The sequence below is a fragment of the Camelus bactrianus genome, chromosome 27 (genome assembly GCF_048773025.1).
Source record: "Camelus bactrianus isolate YW-2024 breed Bactrian camel chromosome 27, ASM4877302v1, whole genome shotgun sequence".
NCBI classification, from domain to species: Eukaryota; Metazoa; Chordata; class Mammalia; order Artiodactyla; family Camelidae; genus Camelus; species Camelus bactrianus.
Genome location: NC_133565.1, coordinates 32,818,517 through 32,840,960, shown reverse-complemented (window position 1 = coordinate 32,840,960; position 22,444 = coordinate 32,818,517). Strand labels below are relative to the sequence as shown.

The following is a 22,444-nucleotide window of genomic DNA, read 5'->3' as shown; positions in this document are numbered from 1 at the left end:
TCCCCTGCAGATTAGACATTCATTCAGGCCTGCAGCTCCAGGAGAAGCCAGGCTGAAAGGAGAGATTGGAGATCATGGGCCCAGCGATAGTGTTTGAAGCCACGGCCGTGGGCCAGATCGGGCAGGTAGCACGTGGAGAGTGAGAAGGGACGTGACCCGTGACCAGTAGGGGGCCCCAGTGTGAGGGGCCAAGGAGGGAGCGCAGTGGCAAAGGAGCAGCTCCTGGGGCATCCTGGGCTGGGCTGCTCAGAGCAGGGAAAGAAGGGAGGGGTGTCCACAGCATTTCACTTTGTAAAGACCAGATTGAGACTCGTCCACTAGGCATGGGGAGCAGGCTTTGTCAGGCTTTGCTGGGGCAGTTTTGGTGGAGGGTGGGCGCACTTGGGAGGGGCAGGAGCTGGAAGGACTTGGTGGGAGGCAGGGCCGGAGGGGAACCCACCTTTCCACAGCTTGGCTGTAAAACTGAGGCAGGAGGCCGGGTGGAGGTGGCTGAGGGCTTAGCATGGAGGAATGAAGAAGTCCTTCTTTCAGCATGTCCTAAAATTTTCCATTTACAGCCTTGGTTTTAATTAATTTGTGGAGCTTCAAAACCTCAATCCTACTGGGGACTTAAAAGTACAGTAAAACTTCAGCTATCCAGAATTCTTGGCAAACAGGCCACTCTGGGAAATCTAAATGTATTTGGATCCAATATTTGAAAGATAGGATTTCTTACTTATTATGGAAACTATCAAACATATAAAAGTAGAGAGAAGAATGTAACGAACTCCTAGGTCCCCACCACGCAACTTTAACAGTTATCAACTCAAGGCCAACCCTGTGCCATCCACACCCTGTTCCCCTCAAGCTGGGGCACAGCTTCGGAGCTGGGATGTTCCCCTGGGATAGTTGGAGGCAAATCCTAGGTGTTATATCAATTCATTCATGACGTGTTAAGATGTTTCTCCAGAAGACAAAAGACTTTTTTTAAGTTTCCACAGTACCATATCTCTCCTAAAAATTTTAACAATAATTCCTTAATTTAATCAGATATCAATTGTTCAAATTTCCCCAATTGTTTTATTCTTCCCCCTAGATAATTGTTAAAATTAGGCTCCAAACAAGGTCCAGGTGTTGTATTTATTTGCTCTGTCTCTTAAGCCTCCCTTTCTTTTTTCATACAATTTATGTTGAGGAAACCAGATTGCTTGGAGGCAGTAAGTGTTCGGGAATTTGGGAGAGAGCTGAGCGTCACGCCAGAGACAGTGGGACAGAGACAGATGGGGTGGGTGGGTGATGGTCAGACAGTGCAGACAGTGGGGACATCCATCTACGGGAAGGAGGCAGGATGTGGGGGCCCGTCCAGAGCAGGGAGGAAGGTCAGAACTGATGAGGGTGGCCTGTCCCCGTGATCCCTGAGGCCCCTCAGCCACTGGAGCAGAGGGAAGGTGGAAAGACTGCCTGAGCCAAGGAGCAGGGGCAGAGCTCAGGCTGGAAATGAGAGGAGGGGCGGGATCGAGGTCAGGTCTGAAAGGAACAGGATATCTGTGCTGGGGAGGGAGGGCTAGAGGAGTGCCAAAATCTAGCTCCCGGCCCATCCCAGCTCCTCCCACCTGGCCCAGTCCCAGGAGCCCCTCCCTAGCTTCCCAGCTACAAATCCACCCTGGGGCCCGGATACCTGATCCCTTCACAATGCTGGTGGTCCTTGGCCTGGATCCCCGGCTCTGCCTTCTCCTCTCGCTCCTGAACCTCTGCAGCCCTGAGGGGGGCCATCCTCCTCCTCGGCGAAGGTTTGAGTACAAGCTCAGCTTCAAAGGACCAAGACTGGCATTGCCTGGGGCTGGAATACCCTTCTGGAGCCATCATGGAGGTGAGGGGTGGAATGGGGACCAGGGTTCCTCAGAGTGCTGCCGGATCTGACCAGCTCTGGGACCCTGTGACTTGCTGGGGAGTGGGCCTGCCAGTACCAGCTTCTGCCCAAGACTGGGCCCCAGCACCCCTCCCAGACCTATCTCCTGCTCCACCACCGCAATCCCATCCCCACTAGCCTCAGTTTCTCCTCTCTGCCTCTCCCCTTCGCTGCCATGGGACTTCTCTCATCTCCTCCTTTCACCTCTCCTTAGAGGACCCCCACCCTGCCTCTCGGACCCGTGAACACAAACACATATGCTCAATGCTGAGTCCCAGACGCACAGGCACAAGGTAACTTGGACCAGCACAAATCTCCACTCTTTCTCCATGCTGTCAGGTCTGTGGCCATCCATGAGAACTGGGGGGACTGCCTGGAGGAAGGCATCCTCATGGCCAGCCAGAGAGGGCATCAGTCCTGCCCTGTGTGTATGCTGAGTGAAAGCAAGCTTGAGAGCATCTTAGCCAGTAGGTTGTGTTCAGGGCCTTCCAAACTCAGACCTACAAAGAGTCTATCTTCTACTTGGTCTTGTTCTAAAAATATTTTCAAAGATGTATAAGGACTTAAACAATAGAGAGGCACTTAAATTAGGAGTGAGCAAGAAGAATAAGACTTAGGGTTAGGACTGAGGCATGAAATGAGTCCAGGAACAGCGCTTGTGCCAAGACATATGCTGTGAAGTCTGCCCACCCTTCAGAGTTGGGCTATGGATCTGGTTCAGAGCCTCCTAGCAGGCAAAGTAAAGAGAGAAAACAGATCCATTGTGTATTTCTGTGTCTGTGAGTTTTAAGTTCTGAAAAATGGCATGATTCCTAACTAAGGCCAGAACAAATATCCCTTTAAGGAGACAGGATTTTTCGGTAGGGTCTTAGGTCCAGTCCTGCCTCAGAGAGGCACAAAAGGTAAATGAAGGAGGGGGCTGTTCCTCAAAACAACAAGCCAGGCCTTGCCTCAGAGCCAGGACGGCAGGGCCTGGACCACACTCACTGCTCAGAGTCATGCCAAGTCTGGGGTGTCACAGACCATATCGGGGAGCAGAGGCATATTCTCCAAGATCACTCAGTCATATGCTCATCATCTATTCAGTCATCCTTTTCTCAGACTCACCCCCATGCCCTCTGCCCAGCAAAGAGACACAGGGCTGAGTCAGGCTCAAGGAGCCCACAGTCTGGGGTGAGTTCCCATGAACAATCCACATTAGGCAGAAGACACAAGTGTAATAGGCAGCGGGCAAGCCTTGCCTCCTGCAAGTCACTTCAGAGGCAGTGGTGGCTCTCCCAAGGGCCCCAGCACTCCTGGCCTTGCCGCCTTTGAGCCTCCCTGCCCCCAGCACTGGCCTTTGCTGAACAAACAGGCTGGATTAGCAGTCTCCGGAACCTCCTGGCAGGGACTGGGCTCTGGGCCAGGTTCCAGGCTGGCAGGACAGAGGGGAGGGCGGTCAGCTGGGATGGGGCCTCTGATCTCTCTTCCTCCTTTTCTTGCCACCCCTGCCTCAGTTTCTCTCCCTTCCACCGTCCCCTCCACCCCCACCTGCACCAAGGGCAATTCTCACACACACTCCATCCCTCACCCTTTCCTCAGTCCTGCGGGCCAGTGCCCACCTTTGCTTTCATGCTTTCCTCACCTTGGGATGCCCCCTTGGTGCCCCACCATGAAGGCCCAGCCTGGTCTGGCCACACCCAGGTGTCTCTCTGTGCTTCCACAGCGTGGGGTCCTCACCCTCCGCGTGGTTATTCTCTCCATCTGCTCCCCTGTGTCCTGTGGTCTCAGGCACGTCCTTTTCTCATCTGGGAAACAGAAAGGGTTGGACACAAATCTCTCATGGTGGAACAATCTTATACTTTGGAGACAGTTGGAGCTGAGTTCCAATTCGTTTAGTTCCTTAACTTTTCTGAGCCTCAGCTTTCTCATCTGTAAAATGTGTCATAAAAGCAGACCGCACAGACTTGTGGTGAGGTTCACATGAGAGTGCAGGCAAAGTCCACTGTGTGGGTCTGGCCTTCGCTGCCCTCCCCTGGCAAAGGCCCGACCAGCCGTTCTGGGCTCCGGTTCCCACTTCTTCGGCTGGCCTGCTATTTAATGGCTGTGATGACACCTCCTTTCTCCTCTCGGAGCCCAGCCCAGGCTAGTGAGAGAGAATGATGAGGGAGCAGGGGCTGGTGGGACCCAGGCCTTGAGCTGCCCAGGTCCACAGATGCCATCCCGGGCCTGGAGGAGGTGCGGCTGGCCCCATCCATGCGGAACCGGAGTGGCGCCGTGTGGAGCAGGACCCCTGTCCTCTTCTCTGCCTGGGAGGTGGATATGCAGATGAGGGTGACCGGGCCAGGGCGCCGGGGAGCCCAGGGCATGGTGAGTGACTCCCACCAAGGTCCAGCAGAGGGGGTGAGTCAGGGAGGCTAGGGGAGGAGACTGGGGTTCCCGTGCCTGCAGGAGCACCTGAGCTGAGCAGCTGGGGACCTGCAGGCTGTGTGGTATACCCAGGGCAGGGGCCAAGTAGGCTCTGTCCTGGGGGCGTTGGCCTCGGGGGACGGCATCGGGATCCTCTTCGACTCCTTGGCCGAGGATGTCCAGGTGAGTCCTGGTCCCCTGTCCGCCCTCCTGCCCACACCCTCACCCTCCTCCCTGTGCCCATGGCTCAGGCTGCTTGTCACCTTCCACAGAATAGCCCCGCCATCCGTGTGCTGGCCGGTGATGGGCACACCCTCTATGAGCCACTTGGGTAAGGTCCTGTCTAAGCTGGCCCCTACCCCACTCCTGGGCCGCGAGGGGCTCAGCAGTTACCCACACTGCCTACTCTGCCCCTGCCCCAGTCTCTGGCGGGGAGCCCACCCTTCCGAGGGCAGGGTCCTCCCTAATGGCCTGTCATCTGAGCTGATGGTGCTGCCCTGGGACTCCCTCCCACTTGGTCCCAGCTGTTTCTTCTCTGGGGCCTGGGACCAGTTGCTTGCTCTTCCTGGGAACCACCCCACTGAGCCCTCAATCCATTCAACCCAACAGCCCCAGGCCAGTGGTGGGGAGAGGTGAAATGACGTCGGGTGGGGCCTCTTATCATCTCATCCTGACATTCTTGACAAGCGGAGACTGTTAGTTCCCAATTACTGGTGAGCACATTGAGGCCCAGAGAGGTAAAGAGACTTGCCTGATGTCACATAGTTGTGCCCAGAGCTGAGATTTAGGGCCAGATGTGCCTGTGGAGGGTCCACGCCCTTCCCTGGGCCAGCTGCCTGCCTGTTGCCAGGCCGTCCTTTTCTCTCAGAGGATGTGGCTTCCCCTGCCAGGCTGCCTCCTCAGTAGCTGGGACAGTTCATCAGTGTCTTTCAGCAAACATCCTTTAGCTCATAACAATCAGAATAATTGCTCACATTTATGACCTGAGCTCACTGTACGCCAGGCACAGAGCCAAGCACTTCACATTCATTGCTTGGTTAACCCTCATAACAACGTTATGAGGTAGTTTCAATTATTATCCTCATTTTAAAGATGGGGAAGCTTGGCTTTAGAAAGGTGAGGTAACTTGCCAAAGGTCACACAGCTCGGAGTGCCACCACAGGCAGCCGCTCTGCACTGCCTCCCTCTTGGCCAGAGGTGGTGGTGCCGGGGGCACTGGTGTGAGCAGCTTCTGTGTGTCCATAAGCCCAGAGAAACTCAGGACCTCTGGGGCTCAACACTCCTACATCCCAGAGCCAGCTGCACCGTCCCTGCACTGGTCATATTGTCCTTGGCTGCTAGGATGGTTCTGGTGTTGTCTGTCCTGAGTCTGTCCTGCTTCAGGCTAAGCTTGGCAGAAGGGAGAGGAAAGAAGAGCTGGACCCAGAGGCGCAACGGGACTTGGAGTTTACAGGGAGGAGAAGGAAGCCGGTGGGAGACAGTGGGAGGAGATGGTGGGCCTGGGGGGCTGTGGGTGGAAACCTCACTGTTCGTCCAGGCTCTGACCCCTCCTCTGGAAGAGTCCCAGGGAGGCCCTTGACCTCTTGGGTGAATTCTAAGTCCCAGCATTCTGCAGGCAAGGCTGGCTTTCCTGCTCCTCTCTCTTCTGCTACAGGAGCAGACGACACAAGGGGGGATCAAGCGAGACAGCAGGGACATGTCCTGCATCAGTGGGGGCGGGTGGCACTGCAGGCCTGAGCCCAACGGCCTCAGGGATTGCCCACACTGGCTAGGCCTCTGGTCCTGTGTGGCCTGGCTGGATTCCAAGTGTCCACAGGGATGGAGGCAGCCGGGTGCTGGGTTCCTGCCACCGGGACTTCCGGAACCGGCCATACCCCTTCAGAGCACGAATCACCTACTGGGGGCAGAGGCTGCGTGTGAGTCACCCGTCCTGCTTTCGCGAGTCCACTGAGTGGGGAGTACAGATTACAGGGCTTGGAGCTTTGTGAATGGCCATGACCCTACAGACATACCTGCGACACCACACAGGATCCCTGGTACATGCAGGCAACACCCACAGGGGTCCTCCTCCCCACACAGACTCCTATCTGGCCCCGAGCACATGCTTAGGAGGCTAGCAGGAGACCAGATGTGGAAGCCCCTCCACACCACTCTGACACCAAGCCCTGTGGCTGCTTACCTTCCCTCTGGGCCAGAGGAGCCAGCGAGTGGGGACAATCCCCCTGCTGGGGTCAGGGGAGAGGAGTGATCTCCTGCTCAGGGGAGAGCGAGGGGCTCACACCCTCTGTGCCCCTCAGGTGTCCTTCAACAGCGGCCTCACTCCCAGCGACCCGGATGAGGTCTGTGTCGACGTGGGGCCCCTGCTTTTGGCCCCTGGAGGTTTCTTTGGGGTCTCGGCAGCCACTAGCACCCTGGCAGGTGAGGGCCTTCTGGGCAGGTAGGAGTAGAGGAGGGGTACCTACTGAACACCCCTTCTAAGGAGCACTGGGTGTGGGGTCCTCACCGTGTGACCTGGGCGAGGCACGAGCCCTCCCTGGGCCTCCGTTACCACTGGGGGAAGGTCAAGTCTGCCTTGCAGAGTTGATGATAGTCTCAAATAGGATAAAACACGAGAAGCTTCTATTCCAGTGTTGGCCCCACAAGGGCCCCTGGCTGGGAGCTGTGGGTGAGAGGAAGAGAGGCAGCCATGAGGGACATTTGGGGAAGTGGAGCAAAGGGGTGTGATGCAACGGAGAGCCCACGGAGACCCAGCTGGAAAGCAGGGTCACCAGAGCAGGGAGCCCTGGGATGCCAGGGTTTTGGTCTTCAGCCCAGGCACCAGGGAGCCATGGAAGGTTTCTGAGGAGGCTGATGGTCAGAGCCATGCTGAGGAGGTGGCCTCTGTGCGGCTGCTTCTGCTGGTAGCAGCCAGCTCTGGCCCTGAGAGAGTCTCGGGCTGTAGCCATGCTCTGGCTCAAGGCTGTCCAGTTTTCCCCCTCACTGGGGGCCCCACTTCTGGCTCTGTGTGGGGGTCAACCTTCACAGCCCCCGCATCTGCTTGTCTGATCCTCACACCTTTCCTAGGAAGTGAGCAAGACAAGGGTCAGAGCTGCCCAAATTCACCCAGACCTCTTGCCTGCCTGGAACATAAGTGAGGATGGGGGGCAAAGGCTGAGTGAGTGGGCTGCTGAGTAGGGTTCACCTTCTACCCCTCTTTCCAGATGACCATGATGTCCTGTCCTTCCTGACCTTCAGTCTGAGTGAGCCAGGTCCAGAGGTGATGCTAGCTCCTGGCCTGCCCTGAGGGAAGGGCTGGGGGAGAGGCAGCCCAGGGGCCCCCTCCCCTCCCCAGATGCTCTGCTCCTGTCCTGCTGCCAGACCTGTCATTCCAGCCATTATCTCAACCTGTGCCTGGAACTCTGCTCAGGCCAAGCCTTGTGCTAGGCAGTGCTGGGGGCCGGAGGTGACCCAGAGCCGGGCCCTGTCCTCAAGGAACTCCCAGCCTGGCTAGGAGCTGTGGGAATACAGAGGAGTTCTAACCAGCCAGGGGAACAGGGAATTGCATGGAAAAGACGAGCTTGAAGGAGCAGAGGGAGCAGCATGGACAAAGGCCTGAGGCCTGAGAGAGCTGCTGGGATCTGGGCAGCAGCAGGAGGGAAGGGTGTGAGGATTGGCTGTGCCGCAGGGCTGGGAGGACTGGAAAGTTCTGGACCTGGTGGCTGAGCAGAGGGAGAGCCAGCCGTGGGGTGGGGGGAGTGTCTTCCCATGCTGGGGTGAGAGGTCAGGGAGGGGGGCTGGGCTTGTGGGGGGCCGTGGGAAGACTCCTCTTGCCCCCAGATCTCCCATGGGTTTGAAGCCCGAGTTTTTCTCTTCCTCCAGCCTCCCCTGCAGCCCTTCCTGGAGGCGGAGCATCTCCGCCTGGCAAGGCAGCTGAAAGGACTGCAGGCAAGGCTGGCCCTGGGCACCAAGGAGGACATGATTCCAAAGCTGAACTCTGAAGTCCAGGAAGAGGGTAGGGACCCAGAGAGCAAGCAGGTGGGGCAGGGGCCCACTTGAGTGTCACAGAATCCTCTTCCCATCGAACCACGAGTCCTTTAAACAGTGGGGAGATAGAGGCCTGAGGAGGTCATACCTAAGCAGGCTCTGGGGCCCAGGTGCTGTTTCCAGTCCCTGCCCCACCACCCAGACACATCTTTCCAGGGGAGAGTCTTGGAGGCAGAAATCACACCTTTCTGGCCCTCCAAGAAGCCTTTAAAAGGTAGGATCTGCTGCCCCACCGCAGCTGGCTGCCTGCCCTGGCTCCGCCCCAATCCCCAGGGGAAAGGATCTTTGACCTGGAGGAGACACTGGACAGACACAGACAGATCCTGCAGGCTCTCCAGGGTCTCTCCAAGCAACTGGCCCAGGCTAAGAAGCAATGGAAGAAGCAACTGGGGTCCCCAGGCCAGGCCAGGCTTGAGGGAGCCTGGGTGAGTGGCCCCTCAGGCATCCAAGAGTCTGCCCGCAGGCCTGGAGCTCCCTAGGCACCAGGTCTGATGGCACTAGCAGGCTCCCTCCGTCCAGAAAAAGGAGCAAGCACTATACTTGGGAACTAGTATGCCCCCCTCCCCCCAGGGACTGGGGGGAAAAGAGGGCGGAGTGCAGTGCTGTAGGTCACGGGACGGCACGGCCCTGCCAAGCAGGGGAGTGTGTACGAGGGCGTTCTACACAAGCAAAGGCCCACAGAGCCCCGGGGCTGGGGCTGGGGAAAGAGTTGCCAGGTATTTGATGTGGGTCTCTAGACAAGTGACAGAAATAGACTGAGTGCTTATTTGCATGTAGCTCCACATGTGATTTGATTCACATACGCTTGCTTAATGCTCAGATGCACCAGAATCCTCATTTCTCCTCCACTATTGTCCTGGCTTCTCCCTCAGGGACTCATGTCCCATGGAATACCAAGCCTGGAACCTGAGAGCTGAGATCAATCAAGGTGTTAGGTGGCCAGTGGCTCCTGGGGGCTCTACTGGGCTCTGGCAGCTCGAGGTTTGAATCATGTCCTCAGGCCAGAGCGGCTGAGGCTGGGCTGCTGGAGTAGGGATGGGGGCAGGGAGGCCACACTCCAAAGCTAGGCCTCTCTGATTCTACTGCCAGGCCCAGGACTCCTTTGCCAGATTCTACCCACTGCAGAGAGAGGTGGCAACCTCTCCGGGTCATTCAGCAAGACAGGGGCCCAAGCACTGGTAGCTGCCTATGCCCTGGGGGAATGGAGGAGGAGAAGACCCAACTAGGCCACAGGGGCAGAGCCACTTCTGGAAAGGGGAGGGACTTTGAGAAAGCCCCAGATTGGCCACTACCATAAGGGAGAGGGGTTTGAGAGGAGGGGAAAATCAGAAGCTCAGATGGAGAGGGTCAGATAAATCTACATATCCAAAATGAGAAGGGCCCAGGTACAGCCTCTGGAAGGAAGAGGGCTGCAAATTCCTGAGGAAGGTAGACTCTGAGAAGACAGGGGCTGTGACCTGGGCCCTAGAGAAGAGGCTGGCACTCCTGCAGGACTCAGCCAAGGTCAGTGCCCTACTCCATGGACAGCGGACTCTGCTCCAGGACCTGCAAGAGATGAGGTAAGGGTACAGGGCGAGGACAGTCCTGGGGGAGGAGAAGTCTCCAACCACCAACTTGCTTCTTGCCTAAAGTCCCCCCAGTAGCCCTTTATTCCTTTCACCATTTCCTGAGCCCCCAGCACAAATCCTGCAGCATGGGAAGGGGCTAGGTGCAAAGTTAGGTTTGTTAAGTTGACCCAGATTTAACTGAGTCAAGTTTAATTCAGTTAAACTAGTTTAAACACAACTCCCCTGGACATTTTCACTCCAAGAAGGGTTGGTAAATCTGAGCCTTCCTTCAGTGACAGCTCCTGAAAAAAAAAAGCAGGGGACATTTTAATGGAGTTCTTGTGGGGAGCACAAACAAGATCAGGCCCAGATGGTGGGGGCAGGGGACTTCCTGACTTCACTTTACCCTCTCTGGCCTTCCAGCATCCACACTGAAGGCCAGGCCTCTGGAGTTACCCATGGAGCCCTGGGGGCAGGGGGTCACCTTGTTGCCATGAGAGCATGAGAGGAGGGTGGCTTCAGGCTGGAAGCTGTGGTTGCAGCCCAACCACTGCCTCCCTCCCCCACATCTAGATGCCTGGGGGTGGGAAGATGGGAAGAGGAAGAGGACCTAAATCCCTGGGGGCTAGGGACCAAAGGCAGAGCCTAGGGAGCCTGCGGCTGAGATAGACAGCTTCAGGAGGATGCTTCTCTGAGCTTCTCTGAGCTAACGCTGTCTCAGGGTCCAGGGTCAAGATTTGGGCTAAGGAAACCAGCCCAAAAAGGGGCCCTATTCCCCTGTTCCCCACCCAGGCACTGCCTTTGGGGATTATGAGAAACAGTTGGGTAGTTTGGGTGCAGAAGCAATAATGCGTCCTCTTCCTTGGTTTCCTCCCTGCGCCAGGCATGCAGCTGCTCACATGGCCTCAAGAGCCCAAGTCTTCTACCTGCCTGTGGGCACCAAGCATCACTTCTTAGAGCTGGCCCAGACCCTGAGCCTCCTGCAGAAGGACCTTCGGGCCCCGGCTGTGAGGGGGAAGGAAGGGGTACCATGGGGCCCTGTCCCCTTCTTCCAGAACTTCTGCAGCCCTAGGCCCCTCCTGCCTTTGCCCTCCCCTCCCAGGACCCCTGGCAAGCACACCTGTGTCTGAGTCTGTGTGCTTATACATGTGCATGCAGGGCCCTGGAGCCCACAATGACCAGAAGATAAATGGGAGTGAGCTGTGCCCAACATCATTCAGAGATTAGTGGCAAAGCTTGCTCTTCCCCGTGTCCCTGCCCCATCTTGCTCCTTCCCTTGCTCTCCATCACCCTGTCTTTTGCTCTCTACCTTTCTCTCTTATCTCTGGAGCCTTTGGCCTGCTGATGATCCCAGGCCCCAGACCCTCCCAGCTGTTCCCACAGATGGAGCCATGGGAACTGGGGTGGGAAGGTGGCTTTGTACTCCCCCCACTTCTCTAAGTTCCCTGGATGAGAGCTAGGGTACCCCAAGCCTGGGAGAGGGAAACAGAGCCCACAATGGCCCAGATTCCAGGTCCCCTCCCTCCTTCTGGGTAAGAAGCTGATTCAGGATCTTAGAACATCCCCTTTCAGAAACCAGCAGCCAAGGATACCTACCTACATGGCCGGCCCCCAGGGGTCTCCTCGTGCCTGCAGCCTGGCTTCTTCCTGTTCATCCTCCTCATCCAGACTGTAGGCTTCTTCTGCTATGTACACTTCAGGTGGGCCTTCCCTTGGGCAGGACCTCCCATACCTACATGGGAGTCTCTTGGGACTGGGCCACAGCCATTCAATTTGAGAGAGGAAGCACTGAGGCCCGGGGTGGGGGTTGGGGTGGGGGTGGGGCCTGCCTGGTCTACCAGCTGGCAAGACAAAGTGCCCAAGTTAGGGTTCATTTTTTCAATAGAGGCAACTGACTACCTGCTCAGCCACTGGTCCCATCTGGGTCTTATCCTCACAGAACTCACTCTCTAATGTGAGAAACTGACAAGCAACTGAGTCACATCTTTGTGGTCAGTGCCATGATGGCAGGAAACACAGGAGATATGAGTGCAGGAAAAAGCACCTGATCCAGCTTGGGGAGATCAGGGCATCACCTGGACTGGACATTTGATATGTGTCATCAATGCAACTAGGAGTTTTCTAGCCTGACCAGATAAGGAAAGGCATCAATACAGAGGGAACAGCATAAGAAAAGGCGTGGAAGCATGGGGAAAAAAATATTTTGGAGAAAAAGTGGCAAGTTTAGTACTATTAGAGAAAAGGGTGGGACTTTATGAAGCTGGGCAAAGAGAATTTAAAAGGTTGGGGGGGAGTCACTGTTTTTGCTTGATGAATGTTTGTAAATAAATAAAACATTTAGAGACGTAAGGTGTGCTAAAGGGCTCAGAAATCGGACAGTCCTTGTTGTGGGTATTTCCAGTCAAAAGGAATCAGTGCGGGCTGGGATGGTCCTGGGGTAGGAGTAGAGTGTGCTGAGCTTTAAAAGCAGAGTGGGAATGGGGCCAGCCTCCAGGTGAGGAGAACAGCAAAGGAACGAGGTGGAAATGATGCCAGGCTTATGTGTTACGTAGGAGTGCTATGGTGGCCATAAGGCTAGAGCCACCTGGACAGACCTTGAATGCCAGGAGGAAAGTGTGATCCTGATGGAGCAGGCCAAGGGAGCCATAGAAGGTCCCCGAGCAGAGGAGACTGTGGTGCAGTGAGTGTAGGAAGCCTGGTCTCAAGGGCCCAGAAGGGAGAAACCCAAGTAAACTTCTTGTCTCCCTAGCAGCAAGCAGGAGCTGGACAAGAACCTTCTGGACTATCTGTCCACAGGAAGCTTTCCTCTGAGTCCTGCACCACAAATCCCTAAGGCCCTGGGGGTTCTGAGGAGGCAGCCCCCCTCCCCCAGCATACATGCATAACCTACCTCAAAGCCCTGAAGGATTGTCCACTTCTCATCACTTGGAAGTTGATGATGTCTTGGGGGTGGAGGGCTTGACCAGTGTCCTCTCCCTCTTGGTACCCAGCTCCTACCTACATTTTAGCTTTTGGAGAGCTCCAATCTTATTAAAGGTGATTTCCCCCGCCTCATGCTTTGATACGTTTATTTACCTTCCAGCTTCTCCTTAATCTCTCTCATGGCTTCAACCTCCTCTGGATGGTAGTTGGGAGTGGGATCCAAGCAGGCAAGAAGGCCAAGGGCTGGCCTGACTGCCAAAGACCTGAGCTATGATGGGTGAAGGAGACACACCTGTGTATAATTCTGTCCCCAGATTCACCCAGAACAAGGAGTGGTGTCTCCAGGCGCCCTTCCTGGTCCAGCCCAGGCAGCTTCACCATGAATAACTCTCTCTCTCCCTGCTCCCTGTAGCTCCAGGGCTCAGCAGGGCAGACGCGTGACAGAGAACTCTTTGAGAAGCAACTCACAGAACCATAATTGGGATTCCCTGCTCTCTGGTCTCCCTCCCTTTCCCAGCGTCAAGCTCTTTGGGCAGCTGCTGGGGCAGTGGGTTGAGAAGGTTGGGGTAGGGCCCATGGCTACTGGCATCTCACAGCCAAATCCTGGCTATCAGCGACCTGGGGGAGGAAGAAGTGGGGGGAGAGCAGGGGTCTGGACTCATAGCAGCACAGCTCATTCCCCTGGGGCGCGACCACCCCGACTCCCCTGCCCCCTCCGCAGGCCCCAATCCGTTGTCGGCAGTGCACAGCAGAGCTCGGCATTGAAGGAGGCACGTGGGGGAGGCGGGAGTGAGGAGCCGCACGTGGTGCCGCCTCCTCAGCCCCGTGCATACCTCCAGCCCCCGCCCCCTGTGAGGAGGGGTTTGGGGAGGTGGAGGCGGGCTTCGGGCAGGGGCGGGCAGTGGGCGGTGCAGAGTGTGGGGCGCCTGCCTGTGGCGGGAGCTGTCCGTGAGACCTAGTGCTGAAGTAGGCGCGGACGTGCCTGGGTGCCCGGCGCATGGTACCCGGCGCCCAGTACCGGGCCAGCCGAAGACCATGGCATTCATGGTGAAGACCATGGTGGGCGGCCAGCTGAAGAACCTCACTGGGAGCCTAGGGGGCGGCGAGGACAAAGGGGACGGGGACAAGTCGGCCGCCGAAGCGCAGGGCATGAGCCGAGAAGAGTATGAGGAGTATCAGAAGCAACTGGTGGAAGAGAAGTGAGTGGGATCCCTTCCCGGCTCCAACGACCCTCCCCACCCCTCAAAAGCTGCCCGGCCCACCTTTAGGACAGTCTCAGACCCTGAACCCCTCCTCTACTTTTCTAGACATGGTAAGACGCTGGGATGTGCCCTCTAGGCTGCCTCCAGGGCCACCCTGTCTCAAACCCAGGACCCCGCACCAGTTTCTCATTCGGGCGGAGAGGGAGTGGGGGCAGGGATGACAGGGGCCTGGGACGGGGTGGGGGCACGTGCATTTCTGACGAAATAAATAATCCCTTAATCCGATCTGGTCCCAGCCGTCTGTCTTCCAACTGGAGCTTCTCTGAGCCTGAGGCTCTGAGAAAAGCAGTGCAGCTGAGACGGGCTCAGAGTCATGGAGACAGATCCTGAAATGGGGGTACTCATAGATATTGAGGCTACTTGTGTGCAGACAATGCTGGGACAGAGGCAGCTGGAGTGGAGTAGAGGCTGAACTCCAGAGTTAGGCTGCTTGGGTCAGATCATGGCTTTGCTTATTTTTAGCTGGGTGACCAAATTACTTATCTTTTCTATGCCTCAGTTTCTTCTTCTGTAAAATGGGGATGCAATCATAAAACATGCCTTATATATTTATGAGTTAAATTACCTAATGCAGATAAACCACTTAGCAGAGTGCCTGCCACATGGTAAATCATTAAATGTTAGCTATTATAATTTCACTTAATTGTAACAGTTTGGTAAGTTGCAAAATCTTATCCCCATTTTATAAAAGAGGAAGGTAAGTGACTCACTCAAAGACATACTGAAAAAGCAGTAGTGGAGCCGGGACTTGAAACCAAGTCTGTCCTGAATACTTTCCCCTACAAGACACAACCTGTCAGGGAGGGAAATCACAGACCAGTTGGTGGCTGTGAGGGACATATATTAGGGTCCACAGAGAGAGGCAGACTGATGCCCCCCACCCTGATAGCTCTGTCCATTTACAAGTGTGGAGATGATAAAGGGCTCTGTGATGGGGGGAGAGACAGCAAAAAATAATCTCAGCTGGTCAGAGCTCCAAGCCCTAGACATACAGACCTGAGGGTGGGAGCGATGCGAATTGTGGCCAGGATGCAGAGACCCTTCCTGCCCCTTCCTCGTAGACCCCACCCGTTCTCTCAGACCTGGCAGTAATTCCACCCCTGGTGCCCCTGCAGAATGGAGCGGGATGCGCAGTTCACACAGAGGAAGGCTGAGCGGGCCACACTGCGGAGTCACTTCCGAGACAAATACCGGCTGCCCAAGGTAAGCTTAGGAGCTGGGGCTGCGAGGCACATATGGGACCTAAGCTCTCGGCTCCAGGCTCTCAAGGAGTGTTTGATTAAATCCTTGGTTCTCTCACTTGTTCATTCATTCACGGTTAACTGGCGCACACCAAGGGCCAAGACTTAGTGCTGAGGGGTAGTCCATCCTCCAGAGACTGGTAAGTTTGTGTTTCTGGAGCCAGTCCAGGCCCCTTCTCTCATTTAACCTCCATTTGCCTAACCTAGAGTCAGGCCAGGGCAGATGAAAAGTTGGAAGGCAGTAGATTTTACCGCAGGGGTAGAATCTCTTGGGGCTTCTAAGCACCCAGGGAGTGGGGGTGCAGAGAGAAGGCAGCACCCTCTGTGTGCCAGGCACTTGACCTTTAACACCCTTGCCTAACCCCTCAGTAACACTGCCAGGCAGCTATTACCCACATCTACAAATAAGGAAACTGAGGCTCAGAGAGATTAAGGGACTTGGCTAAGACAATACAGCCAGCAAATGATGAAACTGGGATCAGAGCTCAAGCCTGTGCATGCTGAGCCGCATTTGCTCCAGGATCCCTGACCGCCTTCCAGGGTATGGAGTCTGTCTGCAGAGAACAGAGTACTCCCTTAGTTGGCCAAGCAGTCAGAAGGATGTCTTCCCTAGGCGCTGCAGCACCAGATGGGCATGTTTACTTTGTTGCCTAAAGAGGGAACTGAGGCACAAGTCCCTCGCAGTGCTCAGAATTGTGCCAGATTCTGGGGAGAAACAGAAGTGCAGGCTACAGTACACCTGACTTTGATCTTTCACTTGAACTGGAAGATCAGATATGGGAACATCACATTCACTCATTCAACAAATATTTACTGAGGCCCTGGCTGCCTCTGACTCCCCACAGGGCATTTGTCTTTTGAAAGTCTTTCAAAGGGAGAGTTAAAACCAGCCAGGAATGGAGTCATTCCTCAAATGCTTCTACTACACATATAAGAGACACAACTCCTGACATCAGGGAACTCTGAGTCCAGTAGGAGAGAGAAGACTTGGCTGTAAGTGAGTAGGACATAAAGGGACAGGGAAGTACAATGACACTCAGTAGCCAGGTGCCATGCAAAGAGAACACAGATGTTGGAATCAGGGACATAGATTTAAATCTAGCTCCCCCACTTCCTAGTTGTGTGCCCTTAGGCAAATCACTCAGGTTATCTGAGCCTCAATTTTCCTTATTTGTAAAATGAAGAAAACAATACTGACCTCACAGGTTGTTGTGAGAATGGAAAGCGCTCAGCTCAATGTCAGTCACATAATAGATGCTTGATGAACACAGCCCATCACTGTGCCTGGTAACATCCTCCGGTGTACTTAACGACAGTCAACACACAGCTTAGCTGACTCGGTCTGACTCTAAGGTATTTTCATGCTGCTGTTACTCACTGTGCTAGTGTTTTACCTTCAATATCTCAGAGTGAAATAAGGTCACGTAAAAGTGCAAGGTCGCCATATCCAAGTTTCAAAAGCTTGCTGCTGGGATGGGAGAGGGGAAACTGAGCCCCCTGGAACAAGGAGCTCCAGAATCTAGGGGCCTGAAACCCAGTTCAGGCCTCCTCCCTGCGCCTCAACTCTGGGTTCCCACAGACCTCCAACCCCACCCCACCCCTTTCCCTCTTCCCTTCAGAACGAGACAGATGAGAGCCAGATCCAGATGGCAGGTGGAGACGTGGAGCTGCCCCGGGAGCTGGCCAAGATGATTGAGGAGGACACAGAGGAGGAGGAGGAGAGGGCCTCAGTCCTTGGGCAGCTGGCCAGCCTCCCTGGCTTGGACCTCGGCTCACTCAAGGACAAGGCCCAGACCACACTGGGGGACCTCAAGCAATCAGCTGAAAAGTGCCACATCATGTGACTACTTCCCCTGGGGTTGCCCATGGGGGTGACCAGAGGGCTGGGCCCACATAAGCGCTAAGAGCATGTCTCAACCTCCAGGGTTCCAAACCCTATCTTGGCTTTGTTCCTCTGCCCCACACCAACCCCAGGACCCTTCTCATTCATACCTCCAGCCTGCCTTCTGCTTTCTCCCTCTCCACTGGGAGCAAAGTCCCCACTCCTCACCCTACCCCTTAGGACCCATCTTCCCTACTCAGCCTGGGGAGGCTTCCCAAGATTGTAGGAATAGGTCCAACCCTCTTTGGCCATGGCCCTGAGTGTATGCACAGAAGAGCACCCACAGACAGACACACAGGGACATAGAGACCCTGGCATGTGTAGAGGCATATGCCACAGATGCATCCTGGCACACATAGACATACGTACACAGGCCAGCTCCCCTGGGTGCCTAGCTCTTCTAGACACCAACACTCAAATATGCTTAGACGGGGCTTAAGGGGACACCCTCAGCAGACAGGAGGCCTGAGTCCAAGTTTCCAAATTTATTCTCCTTGAAACCGACTGCCCTTTCTGGGCCTCATTTCATCACCTAGAAAATGGGGATAGACTGGGGGATTTCTCAGACTTTTTCTAGCTTGGCCTTCCTGGCCCCTCGGGGTCAACCCCAGCCCCTCCTTGCGCAGGGCAGCAGCTGCAGCCAGAGCCTCAAGCGGCTGCCACTGTGAGCTCTGGCTCTTGGAAGCTGAGCGATGCTATGTGAGGGGCCCAATGCCAAGGATGTAGCTGGCACCGAACAGTAGCCCAGGCGGCTCCAGGCCTTCTCTGGGCCCAGGGCCCAGCCAATTTCTGTTCTGTTCCTGTAGAACTCTCTCTGGATTCCATAGCTGGATTTCCTCTCAGTTCAGTGAAAAATAAAAATTCCAAAAGACCTGCCTATTCTCCCACTTCTTACTGACTTCTTACTGACTTCCAGGAGTCTTGGGGTTCACAGGACCCTAACCCTGCCCTTGGAGGGGTGTCCTCGACCTCCTCACCCACAGCTTCATAGAAGCGCCACCCTCTATAATATATTCAAGCTCTACCCTCTTAGGGGCCTGGGTGAGGGCAAGGTCCCTGGAAACCACAGCTGAATCTGGCACCTGTGTCTACATCCCCATCCACACCTTGGAAATGGAACCTGTAACAAAAAGAGGGCAGGGCCACTGAGTTCCAGCTCTGGCACTGCTGTGTGACTTTGAGCAGGTCCCCTTCCCTCTGTGAGCCTGTTTTCCCCCCTCTAATAATAATATGTTTGTATGTTTCAAAGGGTGACCATTTGTAATACTCTTGGCACATGATAGATCATATCAATAAATGGTTACTCATTCTTTAAAAAAAAGTGAAGGGTCCAAATCTCATCCTGCTCACTGGTAGGAGGTCCAGGAGACCCACCCGGAGGCTCCACAAGCAGACCATTCCAGGACTCCAGGAGGAAAAAGGTGCTACAGGCCAACCCTGGTGCCTCCACTTGGCACTGGTCTGTGAAGAAGCCAGCCAGGATTTACAGGTGGAACAGCCATCTGAGTGGTTTCAAGGGCAAAGCTTCCATTAGGCCTCCTTTGTAAAATAAGGACAAGGAACATAAGCTTGTGCAATAGGTAATGTGGGGAGGGACAGGTGGAAGAGAGAGAAGAAAGGACGAGGAGTTAGGAGGGTGAGGAGGGGAGCAGGCCCAGGATCTGGGCAGTGCTGCTCCAGCTGCCTCGCTGGCCGCTCTCTCTTGAGCATCCCTGGGGGAAGGGGCCTGGGCCTCTGAGCTGCTCCTAGGCTGCTGCCTGGGGTGGTCACTGGACAAACCCCAACCCCCCGACCTTCCTGGAGCTGGAGGAGACCAAGCTCCAGCCCCAGGCTGTGTAAGGGGGGCCATGAGCCCCCTCAGCAGCGTCAGCAGCAAGGCCCACGTCAGCACTCCACCCTCCAGGGGCCTTCTGCCTAATGGGATTGGACAGACCCCTTTCCCCTCAGTGGTTTGCAGGACCTAGAGCGAAAGAGGCAGGGATGTGGGCCGTGGGCAGGCTTGGGGAGTTAGCACTCACTGAACCCTAACAAAATTGTCTGACTGGGGCCTGGGGTCAGGAAGTGGGAGGAGCTGAGCCCCTATCTGGTTCCTTCCTCAGCCTGAGAACACTGAGAAGCCTTGACCCATCTGTAGGTCCTTGGGATGGGAAGAGGCAACTCTAGGGCAGAAGGAGCCGGCTCTGGGGCTCAAGCAGAGACGGGCAAGGAGGGCAGGCTGAGGAGTCCCCAGGCTCTTCTTTCCCCTGCTCTCTGGGCTCGTTAGTCTGCGTCCCTCTCATGTGTCCCCTCCCCCTCTATCTCATGCCCACCCCCATGCCCTCAGAGTGGGGCTCACCTGCTGGAGCCCCCTCTTCACTTGCACCACTCCCAGCCCTCAGGGCCTGTCTACATCCACTACTAGACTGTTACTCTCTTCCCATCCTATTTCAACTGCCACTTAGACAATCACTTGCTCCAAGACTAGTTCACCCGCCTGCTGTGATGTGAAGGAAGCAAGGAAAGCCTCTTAACGCCATATCTTCCCTTGTCAGACGGATTAAAATCCCATCATTAGGGCACCATAGTTTAGAGTAAGGCGTTTGCCTCTCCAGGCCCCTCCCTCCTGTTCTCTCTTCTCACTCTGCAGGCAGTCTGAGGATACAGGAAATGTTGAAAGATGATGAGACAGCCCCTTCGAGCCCTCTCCAGTCTTTCAGGAGAAGACGGACAGCAAAGGTGGCCGGCCTGGCCCACCTCACTCCCACCCTCAGGTTCTCTGGCCCAGAAACAGGGAATTTCAGGGAGACTGGTGGTGAGCCCTGGCCCCTGCCCGGCTCAAGTACCCTTCTGCCTTCCACCCCTCCAGAGAGCTCAGGCCTGGTTCCCAGAGGAAGGAGGGGTGGGCAGAAAACAAGGGACTTTCTGGAGGCCAGTTGGTCTCCAGGGAGGGGTTGGGGAAGGTGGCTATGGGTTTGGAATTTAGAAGATGTCCCCTTCCCCCAGTGGCCAGATGGTCTCCTGTCGAGCACTGGAGGCCCTGCGGGGGCAGGCGCTGGGACATCTGGAGGAAATGTCCATTTGCTGAGCCTGAGCTGCTGGCAGTGCCTATTGACCTAGCTGACTCCTGAGGCTGGGCTGGGGGTGGGGAGCCACATGTGAGGGGAACGGGAGGGAACCACAAAGCCTGCTGCCCTGCCTCCCACCGGGTGCCCGCCAGACATCGCTGTCCCAGAATCCGTGTGAGGCTCGGCACAGCGAGGGAGCCTGTGTGGGCTGGGACTGGGGAAGCAGCAATTTTGAGGCTGCCTTGCCTTTATTCAACAAGAACTGTGCCTCTGTGTGTATGATCATGAGTGTAAGTCTAAGTGTGGTCTGCATGGGCCTGTGAGCTCGTACACTGCGGATATTTGCATGTGTCTGTCTGTCGCCTGTGGCCTGTGTCTGTGAGATTTCGAGTGTATAGGTGTGGGTATATTACTCTAGGGAAAGTGGTCCTTGACCTGCCCCCTTCCCTCATGCTCCAACCTCAGGGGCGGGCCATCTCCCTCTCAGGAAGGGCTGGGATGGCAGGTGGCCTCCGAGGACAAGAGTCCTTCTGGAGGACCTTCTACAGGAACCAAGGTTCTATGTCCTCCCCACCCCCGTTAGCAAAGGAAGGGGCAGGCTGGGCACAGGGACACCTGGGTCCCTCAGTCTGCTTCAGAGGCCCATCTGCTTCTCCCAGGGTTGGTCCCTTGGGAAACAGAAGCCAGGCTCAGGTGCTTCCCCAGCTTGGCTCCGTGCTGGCTGGGCTTGGGAGGACAGGGCGGGGTGAGGCACCCAGATGCTGGGGGGTGGGGTGGGGTTTGCCTTGCCTGGGGCACATTCAAAGTGTTAAAGGTGAAGAGGTGGAAACAACTCGCTCCTAGGAGGAAAAATGCATTATTAAAAACACAGATTAGCGTATTTCCCATAGGCCTAGGAAGAAAGCCCTAAAGAGAGCCCCACCTCTTCCAGCTGGGCTGCCTCTGCCCTTGGCAGGTGACTTAGACACAGGACCAGCCTGGAAGCCATCTAAATGTCTTGCCTAGGGAGGGTCTCAGCCTCCCAGGCCTTTCCTGTACCCAGTCCCCCCATGGGGGCCCACTCCTCCACACCCACATGTATAATAATTTCAGGCCCCTTTTCTCAGCCAGCCAGTACAGACACCACAAACATAAACACCTGAGGGCTGTAGCCCAACCCTCCGTCCCATTATCCTTCTGCTCAGTTAGTCTCTCACAAACCCCACCCTTCCTCATTCCCGTTCTCTCTCACTCAGTCTTCTCCATTCACCCACCCAGCTGGTCCATTCATTCTCCTCCTTCCTTCCCTTCATTTTACTCATTTTCATCCAGCCCATTTCCAGAGATAATCTGTATACATTTCTCTAAGTCTGAAAGTAACATTTTAACGAATTCTTACTATGTGACAGGCTCATGCAGTGACTCATTTAATCCTTACACATTCCCACAGGGCATTTATCTTCACCCTCATTTTATTGAGAAATTGGCTAATCAGTGAGTCTCAAGCTTCAGGGCCAAATGGCAGGGCCAGAATTTCAGTCGTGCCTCCTGCCCTCTGGGCCACTGCTCTACACTGCTTCCCAACGGTCAGGCCAAGGGCTTCAGGGACATGAGGCCCCTCCCGGTGTGTCCCCTCCCCTGTGCGGAAGTCCTGCAAGGTCGCATGGGGGCTGCGCAGCCAGGGGGCTCCTGCTTTGGTGCTGCCTGAGGGGTGAATGCCCCCTACTTTAAGTCCCCAAAGATGCTCCCAAGTTGAGTGCCATTCAGACCAAGACTGGGGTGAGATGAGGGAGAGGGCTGCTAGAGACCACCTCAATTTGGAGGTCCTGGGGGCTGGGCATGAGCCCAAGACACCACAGAGGATGTCCTTTCCCCAGTCTAGCTCACTGTCCACTCACTGGCTCAGGGTAAGAGGGCACGGGGGCCAGGGACCTTGTCTGAGGCAAGGGGGTGGGCAGTGCGGAACGCACAGGTTTTACGGGACTGCCCTCCTGCCACCGAAACCCCCTCCAGGTGCAAAGAGGAAGGGCCTTGCCTGAGCCCACACTGGTCTCCTGAGTGGTGGGAGGACTGGTGGCTGGTCAGCCTGGCTCTCCCGGGTCCCTCAGGGGTTGAGAGCAGGAGGCAGATTGGTTCTCACTCCCCCACCACCTTGTGGCTTTCCCAGCCCTCCCCCAGGTCACCCAGCTTTTCCTGGGGCCCCTCTAGCCTGGGTCTGTGAACAGAGGCTAGCTACCTCTCCTGTTTTTTTCCAGAGCAAAAGAAGCG

At 55.7% G+C, this 22,444-nt stretch overlaps 1 protein-coding gene across 8 annotated transcripts; it reads left to right on the top strand.

Moving 5' to 3' along the window:
* Positions 1-1,607: 1,607 nt before the first annotated feature.
* On the top strand, positions 1,608-19,414 carry LOC105069188 (complexin-3). 8 transcript variants are annotated; one of them, XM_045516849.2, is made up of 14 exons: positions 1,610-1,849; positions 4,083-4,237; positions 4,352-4,459; positions 4,549-4,607; positions 6,093-6,192; positions 6,574-6,694; positions 7,477-7,532; positions 8,135-8,267; positions 8,573-8,724; positions 9,791-9,858; positions 10,730-10,853; positions 11,419-11,546; positions 15,146-15,233; positions 16,891-19,381. In XM_045516849.2, the coding sequence occupies exons 1-14, from the start codon at positions 1,672-1,674 to the stop codon at positions 17,113-17,115; spliced, it is 1,695 nt and encodes a 564-aa protein (XP_045372805.1). In that variant the 5' UTR covers positions 1,610-1,671; the 3' UTR covers positions 17,116-19,381. The 8 variants fall into 8 exon arrangements, with proteins under 8 accessions (XP_074209990.1, XP_045372805.1, XP_074209989.1 ...); XM_074353888.1 differs by having other exon boundaries at positions 1,613-1,849; positions 10,730-10,871; positions 16,891-19,378; XM_010955246.3 differs by lacking the exons at positions 15,146-15,233; positions 16,891-19,381 and adding an exon at positions 12,596-12,896 and having other exon boundaries at positions 1,618-1,849.
* The last annotated feature ends 3,030 nt before the right edge of the window (positions 19,415-22,444 follow it).

Excerpts from the sequence above, each read along its gene's own strand:
- LOC105069188 (XM_074353888.1), top strand. The coding sequence starts at position 1,672 with ATGCTGGTGGTCCTTGGCCTGGATCCCCGGCTCTGCCTTCTCCTCTCG. Across the intron at positions 7,533-8,134 it reads TGAGTGAGCCAGGTCCAGAG|CCTCCCCTGCAGCCCTTCCT; the intron begins GTGATGCTAGCT and ends CTCTTCCTCCAG. Across the intron at positions 8,268-8,572 it reads CTCTGAAGTCCAGGAAGAGG|GGGAAAGGATCTTTGACCTG; the intron begins GTAGGGACCCAG and ends CCCAATCCCCAG.